The 14,801-nt window shown below is 49.1% G+C and overlaps 1 protein-coding gene across 1 annotated transcript; it reads left to right on the top strand.

Moving 5' to 3' along the window:
• Positions 1–500: 500 nt before the first annotated feature.
• Positions 501–14,573, top strand: LOC130385983 (pecanex-like protein 3). The gene is made up of 15 exons (XM_056594771.1): positions 501–1,119; positions 2,087–2,568; positions 3,523–3,731; positions 4,325–4,430; positions 4,671–4,710; positions 5,030–5,131; positions 6,237–8,081; positions 8,924–9,053; positions 9,711–9,883; positions 10,500–10,557; positions 10,873–11,056; positions 11,599–11,756; positions 12,303–12,456; positions 13,252–13,284; positions 13,690–14,573. The coding sequence occupies exons 2-15, from the start codon at positions 2,416–2,418 to the stop codon at positions 13,933–13,935; spliced, it is 3,591 nt and encodes a 1,196-aa protein (XP_056450746.1). The 5' UTR covers positions 501–1,119; positions 2,087–2,415; the 3' UTR covers positions 13,936–14,573.
• The last annotated feature ends 228 nt before the right edge of the window (positions 14,574–14,801 follow it).

The following is a 14,801-nucleotide window of genomic DNA, read 5'->3' as shown; positions in this document are numbered from 1 at the left end:
GGTTTATGTTACTCTAGTATTTCTGTTTTATTTTACTCTATCGTATTTAGAATTCTGATTTTATTCTCAGAATTCCATAGTTCTAACTTTAAAGTCAGAATTCTGAGATTTAAAAAATTACTTTAAAGTCAGAATTCTAAGAATAAAGTCAGAACTTTTCTTTTGTGTGGCTCTAATCCTCTTCCGTGTATAAGTGAGTTGAGCAGTCTTACTTTCCTAATTGTTTGTAGCGCCTTTGTATAATATGGGGGACATGAATCTCAATATATAGCAGAATAAAATCACAATAATATTGAATCGTGGCCCAAATATCGCAATAATATCGAATCGTCACATTTTTGCCAATTCCTACCCCTAGAAAGGTAAGTCCCAGGGCTACTCAGCAGCCCAGTCTCTTTACCCCACTCTGTTTTACTCAGCTGTGACGCGTACGCAAGTGGCCAATCAGTTCCATGGGAATCTCTCTCTTGCCGTACCTTCCAATGTGTGTATGTATGTTTGTGTGTGTGTGTGTGTGTGTGTGCGCGCGCGTGTGTGTCTGTGTGTAAACTAGTTAGCCAAATGCTAGCATACTATGGGTGCTATATGATTTTGAACATAGCTACTGACAACCTTTCATGAGTCATACGCAAAGCTACGGCAGGAAGAAACACATTTCGCTCCACATCATACAAAAATGAAGGAAGAGATCCGCTGCCGGTGGACCTGTGGACAGCTTTTACACCAGAGAGGTTGAGACACTTCGGCCAGCAACACAGACAACCATGAGAAGTTAGCGAATGGCTACGTTAGTCAAGCGATAACTTTACTACAGCTCTGCTCATGGACCACCAGCTGCCCGAGCTAGCCTTCTGACATGGAAAAGATACATCAGAGATTTTTGGATGTACTGACAGAAGGCGGAAGGAAGATGAACTACAACCAGCAAAAATGCTAGTAAGCCATGCTAGTAGGCTAGCTCTAAGAGGCTGTTAATGTTGGGAACATTTTATTTTTAAACAGTGAAATGAGTGGGACTTTCACTAACGTGTGAGCACTGGGCAACTGTTAGTGGCCTTTGATTTGGATAATATCGGGGAGTGGTGGAGTCTGGGGGGCTTGGGATGTGCTTGGTTCTAGGTAAGTACTAGTAACTTAGGTTAGCAGACGTCTCAACTGACACCCAACAGCTACGCTGTTAGCGGGTCTACGGCCTAGCGTTACCCGGTAACCACCGCTTCTAGGTCGGCTTGTGTAGTGACCCAGCTAGCCATGTTAGCAAAAAGGCTAAGCTAAGCTAAACTTAACCTGCTGGGGGCTGACTAGTTTTTATAACTTGGGAGCTATGACATTCGGTCATTTTTAACACTTCAAAGTCCTTGTCACCTCACTGAACATATAGTGAATATTGTCGGCATGTATGTGCTTGTTGGAGCTTTAATGTCCTCTGAGAGGATACACCTAGCCTGTAGTCAGGTGCGGTGACTTGGGTGTGTTGCTAGTGGTCTGAAGAAGCTCACTTCTGTTTTATCCTAAAGTTGAGAAAGTATTGATCAAATTCCTATTGACATGCATATTTCCGCTGGTGGACATTAAGGCTAAGTTATACAAAAGTGCTCTGTGCTGATTGATTCATTGATTGGGGTGTCACTGTTGGGTTATTTTGTTTTCGGTTCATGTTTTACCTTAATGCTAAGTGATCAGCTAACCCGGGCCTCTTATTCTCAAGCCTCTTGGCTAGTGCAATGCAATGCAACTGTCAACTGATGCACTGCTTAACGTCAAATACACGTATTATACCTATTGAAACTCATTTAATTTAATTCAGTGCATCTAGCTTGTTGTCGGTTGCTTATAGACAATCAGCAAATAATGGTACTATAGACACATAGTTAAATGTAATTTTAAATTTGTTGGGGTATAAATTGCTTTTAAAGTTTAATAATGGTACTATAGACACATAGTTAAATGTCAATTTACATTTGTTTGGGTATAAATTGCTTTTAAAGTTTTCCGTTCATCTGACATTTGTTAGGACTCTATATTTTAACTGAATCATGTAGGCATTGCATTTGGACCAAAAAACGTATATTTTCTTTTTTTACAGGTTCATGATTCTATATGCATTCATTGGATTGCCAATGTTCCAAAAAGTCCCTTTCCTGAATACCTGCCCAGGATAAGGACACGGATCTACAACAGTGGTTAAGCGAATGAGGGGATTCCAGCACAACAACATGCACAGACTCCAAAACCAATTTAAGAAACACAGGAGACAAGCCTGAGACAACAGTTCTTGATGAACCCATCTTTGCTCAGCTGCCATCCCCAATGGAACTACTGCTGTAGACGGACGGCTCTGTGGCTGCCACTGCTGCACGGTATCCTGAGCTCCTGCTTCAAAGGGAGCCCTGCTGTTCCAACCTGGACGTGGACATGGGTTCTCAGGCTCTTCAGATACTACGGCAAGGGGTTTGGGCCTCCCTGACGGGGGGCTGGTATGTGGACCCACACCAGAGCACGTTCTCCAACTGTTTCCACCTCTACCTCTGGATATTCCTACTGGCCTTCCCCTTCCTGTTGTACATGGTGAGCATCCTTTCATTGTGATCTCGCTGGGCGGTTTAGCTACACAAATAAATACACTAAACTATCATGTCAAATGTGAAGACTTTGAACAGTTGGTAGCTGTGAACCGATTTAGCCGTTGAGCGCTGGTTGTGGTAAAGACGCCTTGCTCCAGGGGGATTCAAGGTTGGCTGAAGAAACTGGGAATCAAACCCAGGATAAATAAATTGAGCCTACAAAATACTAGGCGAACTTGACATTGGCGTTTTCTCAGAAGGCCACCAACCATTGTATGAATAAGTCAGTTTAAGTCACCTTTGGTTACACTTTGGATGACACAATCCATTCAACACAGACACGTTTTATTATGGTTACTCTGTTGTAACGTCTGGACCAACGGAAAAAATACGAGCCAAACAGGATGTATTACTCAACAATCATGCATGGACTGGAATGCTGGAATAAAAATAAGGTTGAAGTGCATTTTTGTGTCAGAAAAGGTTGAACCACATCTAACTCCCAAAGGTCCCGACTTGGATTAATAAAGTACTGTTAGTGTTATCTAATCAAAAGCCAATCATAATTTGCATGGGCTAGACAAGTGTCCTATTTTCCATGTGAGTGGATATTACATTATACGGAATATGCTGTATGAGTAATCTTTTTGGTGCTGTTGTTGGAGATTGAGATATGAGCTAGACATGGCTTGAAAACCTCCACAAAGAGGAGGAAATGGCTGCAGGCAACAATTCCAGTCTTTGTGGGTTGAGTAACACTTTGGGGTGGTGTTTATTTATAAACTGTTCTTCTGTTTCGTTTTATCCATATTAAAACTACATGCAGCAGGTTTTTTTCTCAAGCTTAGTTTGAATGGGGACACTGAAAGGTTTTCTATCGAATGTGAACCAATTGCTGGTTTTTGGAATAGTATTGGATTTATTTTAATATACCTGTCATTACGTGTTCACTCTACAGGCTCTCCCTCCTAGCCTGTTGGTCGCCGGCATTTACTGTGCCGTGGTGGCGGTCTTTTTCACCGCCATCAAGGTGGTGAACTTCCGGCTGCACTCCATGTTCGACCTGGGGGAGATCATAGAGAAGAAGCAGGCCTCGCTCTCCACAGACGCCCCGCGGTTGGAGGAGGGTGACGAGGGCTCGGGCACCCACGACGGGAACCAGCACAGGTAAGGCGACCTCGGAGATGGACTGGCTCCGTCGTAGTTCTGAGGAGGAGTACCTTTACATTTAGCTTTAGACACTTGCAGTCGAATCGCTGATAACCGTCAAAAAGCATACAATCAGAATTGGACAATCTGCAAAAAAAAGCGCAGACCTCCCGGTAAGTGAGTGGATAGGACATGATACATGCCCACAAATTGCATCCTAAATTCAATGCTCAAAGTGCAATGCTCAAAAGTGCGAAGGTCGAAGAAAAGCCGGGGGACGATGTATAATGACTTTCTTTCCCCTTTTAGGAGCTATTAATTTATTTAGCCCTTTATCGCAACACAGGTCTCAAAAGCCTATACAGGCCGGCATTATAATACTCCAGCCTTAACAAGCCCATAGCCCACTTAGAGGACAGGAGAGAAACTCCCTACAGCCCCACACGCATGCAAATAAGTAACTCATCAAAGGGGTCACGGCGAGGAGGTGCAATGGTGTGGGCAGCAATGGCAAGCTAAAAGTCACTCAGGAAGCCATCAAAGTTCTGCTGGAGTCAAGTGCGCCCGACGACGGGGAAGTTGTGACCGTCGCTGTCCCACCTCCTCCGCAGGGACAGCCATGCTGGCGTGGAGATGACGGTCTTCCGGAAGGTCAACTCGACGCCGCCAGTGCGCTGCAGCTCCCAGCACTCTCTGTTTGGCCTCAACCAGGTGTCGGTGAGCCACGCTACAGCATATCCTACAGTCACATACACCAGCCTCCGCGCCGGAGTCCATTCCCTGAGTCATAGCGAAGAGGGTTGGGATTCGCTCTGCTGAAGGTCACATTCTTTTGTATAATAACTTGAGACGCTCGTCGTCTCCGTTAAAGGGTAATTTAACTGAATTAGAGAGTAAAGTGAGGCGGATTCCTGATTGCTAAATAACAGATTTTCCCTGTTCTTGTTTAATTTAAAGGAGTTTCTGCCACAGCTAGAGGATACAGGCGGAACCAAGGGTAGGTATTTTAGTTTCATGGCCTGCGTCCCAAAAATAAGGTGTGTGTGTGTGTGTGTGTGTGTGTGTGTGTGTGTGTGTGTGTGTGTGTGTGTGTGTGTGTGTGTGTGTGTGTGTGTGTGTGTGTGTGTGTGTGTGTGTGTGTGTGTGTGTGTGTGTGTGTGTGTGATGTATTAAAAGTAAAAAAAGAATCAAGGCCTTTTTGTCGCTCCCGCCAAATCGTTTATTCTTGCCTTCCTTAAAACATGATTCTGCTCCTGAGTAACAGTACAAAAACCTGCATGTCTCTTGTCGGCCCTTTTTGTCTCCTGATGAATTAGATATGAAGGAGATGATGATGATGCAGGAGCACGGCTGCCATAACGTCATGTTGACCACAGCTAATCGAGGGCTTCTTCGCCAGTGCTCCCTGGACACTATGAGTAAGCCCAGCGCTAATCTCTTCTTCACAAGCTCTGAGAAACACAACAAGGCCTAACCCTGCTCTATTGTGTTGTAATCCACTTAGTCTACTCTTCAGTCGCTGTTGCTTTGTGGTATTCGGTTGCCCCTAAGCTTGTATTTACCGCCACACATGACATTGTGTGTAAAAGGTCCCTCGATCCACAACGCAAAAGAAGGAATAGATTGTATTCAATGCATGATGTGTGATTGATTAACGAAGGCACGGTTGTGCGGTGGCTCGAGGTTTACCCTCTCAGCCAATTAGATTCTGGGTTCCTCTTCCAACACATCCACAGGCTACTTATAGGCATCGTTGAGCAGGAGTCCCAACTCCCCACCCTCTCCCCCATATGCATTACATGTGTGAATTCACTGTACATCTGGTGGGGATGATTAGATTCAACTTAATTGTATTTGCACAGTACAATTATATGAAATACAGCGTTTCAACGTTGTATAATGAAATGTGAATGTGAAATGACAAAGTGCTGAGTTATACATGGTAACAGTGAATACGTTGCATCCCACCAATCCATTTAGTGGATATTAAAAGAAGGATAACACACAAATGATTGACTACCCTCCCCCTATCCCTCCCAAAGCTCTGGCCGTTCAGCTCTCAGACACAGTAATACTTAATTTACCTTGAGCCATGTTTTTAATGAGTGGATGTGCAGAGCCAACAGAACAGCTAGTTAAATACCGTATTTTAGGATCTCGTATGTTAGTCAGGCCAGTCGAGCAGTCATCGCGGGCTAATTACCATTGGCTAACTGTCATTGGCTGCTTTTTTTAATAGGCTCCTTCGAACGGGCTTTCAAGGATGTTTCCTTAAATGCCAAAAGCAGCTCCCCTCGGCTCAACCGGAGTCTGTATTAAATCTCCAATGCTCCTACTGCTCTTTCCTGCTCCCCCCCCCACAGGCCACAACTCCACAAACATAAGTTACCGTTAATGAGGCCTTCCTTCTTGCCTACACTAATGACTCTTCGGCTGTCTTCATTACACTGCAGTAAAATCAATCTGGCTGATATTCGGCTGCTGCTGTATGTAATCAATTCACCATCGTCTCCCTCCGCCCAGGGACTGCCACGGGGGCCCCGTCCTGCATGGCCGCAGCACGGGGCTCGGAGTACCCGGGCCTCGTGAGCCTGCCCGCCGCGTCTGGCTTCAGGGAGCCCCAGGACCACCCGTCCATCCCCCCGTCCCCCTCCAGCCAGGAGGACGGCGGCGACAGGGAGCCGTCCCAGGAGGGGGAGCGGCGCTCTCCGCAGAGCCCCGGGGAAGCGCGCAGCCTGGGGGCCTACTCGCCCCTGGGGCCCTCGGCCGAGTCGGAGAGCCTGGGCGAGACGCCGCTCAGCCCGCTCATCAAGAGCAGCCTGAGCGAGGAGCTGAGCGAGAACCTGCTGGGCCTGGGCCTGGACCCCATGGCGTTCGGCCCCGGGGCCAAGCGCGCGGGCAGCCGCAGCGGCGTGGCGCTGGCCGCCGGCTCCACCGACAGCTGCTTCAGCGCCGGCGGGGCCACCACGGACCGCGAGACGCTCAGCACGGTGAGCAGCTACCGCAGCGAGAAGACGGACTCCACGCAGCTGGAGAGCCCCTCCCTCAGCCTGCCGCGGCCCGCGGAGCCCCGGGCGCCAGCCTCGGGCCCCGCGGCCGCCCCGGGCCCGGCGGCGGAGGACGGCGGCGGCGCGGGGCCGGGCAGCAGCGACACGGACAACCTGTCGGACAGCGTGCTGCTGCGCTCGCCGTCCCGCGAGGCGTCCGTCGGCCAGGGGCTGGACAGGACGTTAGTGGAGGGGGAGGACCTGCCCCCGGCGCCCTCCGACGCGGCCCAGCCCCCGGCCGCCCGTGACTCCTCCCCCTCCAGCAGCGGCCACTCTGAGGTGTGTGACCTAGGCAGGGCGGCCCCGGCGCCCCCTCTGCCGCCGCCCCGCCAGGCCAACTCCGTCCCCGCCGGGCTGGCTCTGGGCCTGGGGTGCTCGGAGCCCGCCCTGCACCCCTCGGCCCCCTTCCTCCTGTCGGAGCAGCCGGCGGCCGCGCCGGCCCAGCAGGTGGTCCGGCCCAAGGACCTGAAGCTGCTCCGGGCGGGCGGCGCGGCCCACCGGCCGGGCCGGAGGAAAGCGCCGCGGAAGCGCGCGGCGGCCGGCAGCAGCAGCTTCGACTGCGGCTCCTACAAGCGCCACCACGGCCACCGGCAGCCCCGGGACTACATCCCGGTGCGCAGCCGGCTGGGGGCCAAGGCGTACAGCGAGAGCCTGTACGAGGACTCGAGCGACGAGGACGACGACGACGACGGCAGCGACATGAGCGCCGGCTCCAGCCTGGGCTCTCAGCGGCGCTACAGCTCCGACGACGACGACGACGACGACGACACCAGCTCCTCGACCTCGTGCTACTCCCCGGACCTCGCCAGCGCGGGCGGGGCCTCGTCCTCGCTCCCTGCCTCCGCCGCCGCCCTGCCACTCCCCGCGTCCCGGGACGGCGACCTTTTACCAGGAGAGACGGCAACCCACCACCACCACCACAACAACAACAACACCACCGCCAACGCCCCCGCCAGCGGCGGCGGCGGCGGCGGCGGCGCGTCGCACTCCCGCGCCGCGCAGCGCTCCGCCAGCACGGCCAGCGCCAAGACCCACGCCCGGGTGCTGAGCATGGACGGGGCGGGGAGTCAGGGCAACACCACCGCCCTGCCGGGCGCCCTCCTCTCCATGCCCTCCTCCTCCACCCCCGCGCCCCGCACGCTCTCCGTCTCCAAGTCCGACCTGGAGGCCCGCACCCTCCACATCGACGGGGGCTTCCCCGGAGCCCACCACCACCACCACCTCCACCACCACCGGCTGGACTCCCTGGGCGGCTCCTGGACCGGGAACCAAATGGGCTGGAGGGCTGGGGAGCTGGTAGAGGAGGGGGCTGTGGGTGGAGGTGAGATCATAGAAATGTAGACCGTCTATCATAGAAATGTAGATGTAATGCAGAAAATGTGCAGACTTTTTTTTTATATGTAGATATAATCCTAGAAATGTAGATGTAATGCAGCAAATGTAATACTTTGTTGGAGCCGAAGGGGGGATTCAGGAGTAATATAAATGGCACTGCAATAGTTGGAGTGCTACTTGTGGTTCAAGGGAGTGTCCCCCACTCGCGCTGCACTAACTTCACCTTACAACGCTAACTAGCCTGAGTCAGTCAGGTGGGGATTCATTGTTACTCGTTTGGTTTTGTTTTGATTGACTGCCACTAGTTTATTGAGTTAGATGGTGATTAACTGTCACTGTAGTTTCATTGAGGTACGTCCTGATTCACAGTCACTGTAGTGTGATTGAGTTAGGTGATGATTCAATATCACAGTACTTGGATTAAGTAATGCTTCATGGTGGAGTGTAGGAATGTCTGGTTCTAAGTACAGCCCACGAGTGTTTTAGATGAAATCCATTGAGGCATAATTGGGGTCTTAGTGAACCTATATTTGTGGAGGCTGTTTTCTGTGCACTCGGCTGATGATTCATGGCAAGTCACCGTCCTGCGGTAACTTAAAGCACTGCGGCAATCTCCGCTCCCAGCCAATTGATAATCAATGAAATTGATAATCGCTGCATCTCATTGTCACGGTACCGCAGGGCGCAGAGACGCTTCCTCACATATTTAATTGGAAACCTGGGGCGGCTTGAAAATATCGAAAGTTTCAATAAGAACTTGAAAATGACACGGTATACTTGTCATCTCCTCCCCATGCCTTACTGCGTCTGGTGCTGATGCTGCTGTAGCCATGGCAACAGAGGAGGGAAGCAAGCGGGACTCGGTCAGCAGTGTGAAGAGGACCCAGGCTATCCGGCGGAGACATAACGCCGGGAGCAACCCCACCCCTCCCCCCTCCACCATGGGCTCTCCCCCCAGGTGGGTACACTCTCACACGCGTGCACACGCACGCACACACACACACAGGCTTCTTCATGCCTTGCCTCTGTTCTCTCCATCTCTGCCCTCCTCTCCTACCCCTGCACCATGCAGTCCACTCAACCGCCTGTTTTTTGATTAAACCTTCTCATAATGGCCTAGCACTTGTCCATTGCCTTGGTTGATTTTGTTTTGCTGCTTCATGTTGCTGATCCCTCATCTCTATGTGCAGTCTCATTATGCTGTCTTCATTAGGTTCGGTGTTGTCCCGAAATTCCTCGCACAATACATTGATTGGGGCTAGATAGAGAAGTGGATGAGGGGTTGGACTCCTCTAGAAATCTAGATATAATCGATATTAATATAAAAAAATGATACAATATAAAAATATACAATAAATAATTATGCAGACTAAACGGTTGATTTCACATTACTGCACAATATTGGAATATTGATGTTGAACAGTATATTATATATTAATATTGCACGTGTTGGTGTGTATGTGGTCTAGTGGGAACAGTGTTGGTTGTAAAGTCAGGAAGGCGCGGCGGTGCTTGTAAAGGTCCCCCCCATCCCCTGCTTATCTCCACAGTGGACACACACTCTAGTGCCGGAGTCGGCTGAGGTTATCTCCTTTGTGTGTGTGTGTTCCCACAGCCTCCAGGACCTCCAGCGCGCCCGCACCTCCTCCAACTCCAGGAACCGCACCCTGCCCTCGGCCCTGCAGTTCGCCTCCTCCCTCCTGCTGCCCCGGGGGGGGGGCGTCCACGAGGCCTCCACCTTCGATGACACATCGGAGGGCGCCATACACTACTTCTACGACGAGAGCGGTGAGCGCACGCCATGCATCCATCTGCTGCAGGCTTCTAAAGGCCCCGTGGGGGGATCTTGAGTAGGGGACATGGGCGTTCCCGGCTGTTTAGTCAAGCTGCACTGTGACTTTGTGTATGATTGTTCAGTGATCAAAATACGTGGTGCAGGTAGGGCTGCTCGATTATGGGAAAAATCATAGTCACGATTATTTTGGCCAATATTGAAATCACGATTATTCAAACGATTATTTTTGAGTTTGAAAACGTGTTGTATTTATTCGGCATGTCTCTCCGGATAATTTTTTTGTAACTGAGAAATTTTGCCTTAAAAAAAAAAAAAGGCCCAATCTAAAACGATAAACAGATATGTATCCAGCTGTTCTGCCCTTTCTATAAAACATAAAAAAAAAAAAAAAAAAAATGATTATGTTAATTTTATGATCGTTTGACTCTAAAATTTAAATCGCGATCAAACTCAGATTATTCGCCCAGCCCTAGGTGCATTTTGAATGTTATTGCGGCATCTTCGTGGCCGGATCGGACGAGGCCCCGTTGTTTGAACCTGATCATCAACACAGGAATTATATTGTGGAGCGATAGCCTGTCCGCTGACGTGCAGTGTTTCCTGCTTTAGGAGTGAAGAGGTCCTACACGTTTGGCCCTGCCGGAGGCGGATACGAAGACCCTATGCAGTAAGCCCTCCCGCTCTACTCGAGCGTTCTACTTTTGCTGGTAGTATTTCTTCGGTGCAGAATCTCAAGCCGACATTTTTCAGCAAATTAGATGAATGTCAGCCTTCAAATTATCACCTTTTTATGCAGCACAACCTTCTCCAGTGTTAAACACGGTCACTACCCTATTATGTTTGAATGTATTATATTTAATTACGTGTTGCCACCCGCTATTGAGAAGAAAGGCACAGATTTCGTATAGATTTAGATTAGCCTCACCATGGGAACCGGTAGCTTTCTCCCCCTGCTTGAACCCCCTGACCCCCGCCCCTGCAGGGAGAGGGAGAGAGAGCGGGAGCGGCAGAGGGAGTTGGAGCGGGAGAGAGAGAGGCAGTCGCAGTCGTCGAGCTTCACCTCCACCGAGGTGCAGGAGGGGGCGCCGGCCCTGTCCATGCTCCAGCCGCGGCCTGTGGTCCTGCAGGGCATGCGAGTGAGACAGGTGCCCCTGGAGATGCCTGAGGTGAGCCACAAACCCCCTTGATTTGAACCAAGGATTATCAGACTGTTATTATTATGAAGATGATGCATACTAAGAATGAAACGTATTCGTTTAATTGTTGAGGGCAGGAAAGTCTAGTGGTTAGCGTGACTCCCAGCCAGGAGGTTCTTGGTTCCAAACCCACTGGCAGTCTACCTGACTGCATCTATGAACACGATCTAAAATATGTCTTAGATATCGTAAGCCCCTTTGGTGTTGAGATTGTTCATAAAATGGGTGCGACTGGCGAGATGTGAAATTGAGGTAAACAAGAAGAAGACAAAGAAACTCAATAGCAATAGCCTTCTTTTTATTTCATTTTCTAAAGTGAGGTGCTTTATTTTAAGAGGCCCATTTCAAAGCTCTGGCTGTTTTTGTTTTTTTTAAGGCAGTACTTATTTATAGCAAAAGGTAATACCATAAAACATCAAACAAATAATGTGAGATACTACCTGTGTATGCTTATGTAACCCCTATGTTCCCCCTGTGCTCCACCTTGTTTTTTCCCATGTTCCCCCCTGCAGTTCGACCTGGACCACGAGTCCCTCCAGGAGTCCCAGGAGAACACGCTGATGATCGAGGAGAAGGCCAAGCCCAAGCAGTACTACCGCTTCTGGGTGCTGCCCGGCCGCTGGCTACGGGTCCGCTACGACCGCCTGGCGCTGCTCGCCCTGTTGGACCGGTAGGGCTGCCCCCAGACAGAACCGGGGCGCCGGAGTGTTACAAACACACTAGTCTAGTGGTCGGGGGTTGGACCTCAAGTCGAACACATGTCTGGGTTCGATGCCCAATGTTCATACTCTATCTCGCACCCTGGAACACGATGGCCTGATTCCCCTACCCCCGTGGTTCCTAACCATGGGGTCCCCTGTTATGCATATGGGGTCACAGGACGTTGCTGACATAAGCTGTAGATATTTGATGCAAGCAAATAATTATTTTGTTAAGTTCTCATAGCTGTCCTGTGTATAACAAACAGCCTGCCTATTGATTACATTACTTACATTTTCAGAGCTAGTAATGTGGCCACGGGCCATGGGGATGGTAAACACTACCCTACCTGCTCATTTATGACATTATAATATTCAGTAAATGAATTACTTTTAATAATAGATCTAATCTAACTATTCCCTCTATCCCGTGGCTCCAAAGCCAATCATGACTCCCTTTTCTGTTGTACTCCGAGCTTGGTCAATGATTGGGTATCTCTCTCTGGTGCCCCCTACAGGAACCGCCGTGTGGGGGAGAACGTGTTTGCGGTGGTGCTGGGCAGCCTGGTGGCCTTCCTGGGCTTCCTGCTGCTTCTGCAGGGGTTCTTCAGAGACATCTGGGTCTTCCAGTTCTGCCTGGTCATCGCAAGCTGCCAGTACTCCCTACTCAAGGTACTGTACCTCAGTATTATGAGTGCTTAGTCAGTACTCCAACCTCAAGGTACTGTACCTCAGTGTTTCGAATGTTTAGTCAGTACTCCCTACTCAAGGTACTGTGCCTCAGTATTATGGGTGCTAAGCCAGTACTCCTTACTCAAGCTACTTTACCTCAGTGTTGCGAGTGCTTAGTGAGTACTCCCTACTCAAGGTACAGTGTTGTGAGTGCTAAGTCAGTACTTCTTACCAAGTTAGAAATACCTCCATCTGATGATGGGGTATTGGGTCAGTACTGCGTACTCCAGGTTCTACTACCTCCACCAGATTGGTTAACTCTGTGCACAGCCTCAGTGTTGTGTACAGTAACCCCAGCTGATTTGGAGTACTAGCTCAGTACTGCTTTTTTTTTTTTCTTTTTTTCTTTTTTATTGCTTCTGTTGAGATCAATACGGCCGCCGAACGTACTGCAGGCCACCGGACTGGTTTCACCAGTCTATAATGCTGTTCCTATTCTGCGTTGTATGGTATCCCTTGACAGGAGGTTTGTCCGGGATTTCGTGGAGGAATTTTCCCAGCAGAATACTACTACAAATTGTAATAAAAAAAAGTACTAATAGTAGTAATACTACTTAGGCACAGTGTTTTACTTCAATGTAATGAGTACTTGGCTAGATATTGAGTTATTGTTTATTTGTTTTTTCTCACTTGGTGTTGTTCCTGTAAGTTTCCCATCCTTCAAGTCTCTTCTTTGAATTCAGTGCCACTTGCGTTGAGCATATGTCCTCTTCTTTCTTGTTCTCATTTCCATAGAGTGTGCAACCAGATGCAGCTTCGCCCATGCACGTAAGTCTGGTCAAAATAGATAATGACTCGAAGCGAAACAAGGAGACACTTAAGATTGATTTAAACATTCATTAAAATTCTGCAGCAGATGCTTATTTGTTTATTTTTAGTCAGTTGGCAGACGCTTTTATGGAGAGCCACTTACCAAAAGATGTGACTACATAACAGAAAACACTTGGAAAGGGGGCAGAGTAGCCGCAGGTACCAGAAACACGAAATCTAACTACCATACATTACAAAAAACTATTGGCAAGTGTTCAGAGTAGCCGTGGGCACAGAAAACAAGGTGAATCATTGTTCTTTTCTCAGTGTTATAAAAACTAACAACAAGACTTATTGCTTCTCGTGAGCTAAGCTTCCCTCTTCCAACGTGTCTCCAACATTACACCACTGTTTTGTGTCCAGGGCCACAACTGGATCATCGTGTACAGCCGGCCTGTGTACTTCTGCCTGTGCTGCGTCCTCATCTGGGTCTTTGACCTGTCCGGCCGCTCCAGCAGCCTGCAGCCCTTCTCCCTGTACGGGGTCACCTTCTTCTCAGGACAGTTCCTGCTCTGTGCCAGAGACATGCTCATCGGTGAGGGGAAACCGCGCACACCGGCCGAACATCCGTCTGGGTCCTCGGTTGTTGGCCGTACTTCTGTATTTTGATACACCGAAAGGAATTCTGTAGAACTAATAGGATGTGTCCTCGGCATAACACAGACCTCCACCAAGGAACCAGCTTGGTTAGGGGTGGTTGGATGGAAGACTTGGTGGGAGTTTGCTGGTCTGGGGCCCCCATTAGAGACTGGTCTGGGGCCCTACGTAAGGGACTTTCAGGAAAACAGGAAGAGGGCGGGGTCGGGAGAGGTCACCTCACATTCATCATGAGCCCGTGACGAACCGCCCAAGATCATTTTTTGAGCCATGCCCCTTTTTTGGCCGATTGGCATGAAACAAGTCGCTTATAAAGTCGCAATGTGTTGCTCAAGACCCTCCCATTAATAGTTTTTCAGAATTTAAAATAACATGTCCTGTCATAAATAGAGGACCTTGTTATTTACACAGCAGTTATCATATTGGATTTTATCACGTTATGTATTGAAATCACTATCGATCAGCATTGACTTCATATATGTCCAGATTATTTTTTGCGACTGAAATTGTCCCATAACAAACCTAAACACTAATTTGCTAAAAATCCGTGCTGATATTTCTAAGATATCCTGCCGAGGCTAAGAGACAGGCGAAAAATCCTTCTTGGTGGAGGTTCTGTCTCTAGAAATCTAATATGAAGAGCACAAAAGTACAACATGGTTAAATAAATGTATATAGATACATGAATATAGATGCGAGTTCCCCAGTTGGTTTTGTCGTGTGTGTGTGTGTGTGTGTGTGTGTGTGTGTGTGTGTGTGTGTGTGTGTGTGTGTGTGTGTGTGTGTGTGTGTGTGTGTGTGTGTGTGTGTGTGTGTGTGTGTGTGTGTGTGTGTGTGTGCGCCAGTTTTATCACCTTGACAATCACAATCTCTCATTC

Source organism: Gadus chalcogrammus, chromosome 7 (genome assembly GCF_026213295.1).
Source record: "Gadus chalcogrammus isolate NIFS_2021 chromosome 7, NIFS_Gcha_1.0, whole genome shotgun sequence".
In the NCBI taxonomy this organism is placed as follows: Eukaryota; Metazoa; Chordata; class Actinopteri; order Gadiformes; family Gadidae; genus Gadus; species Gadus chalcogrammus.
This window is presented reverse-complemented; position numbering and strand designations above follow the sequence as displayed.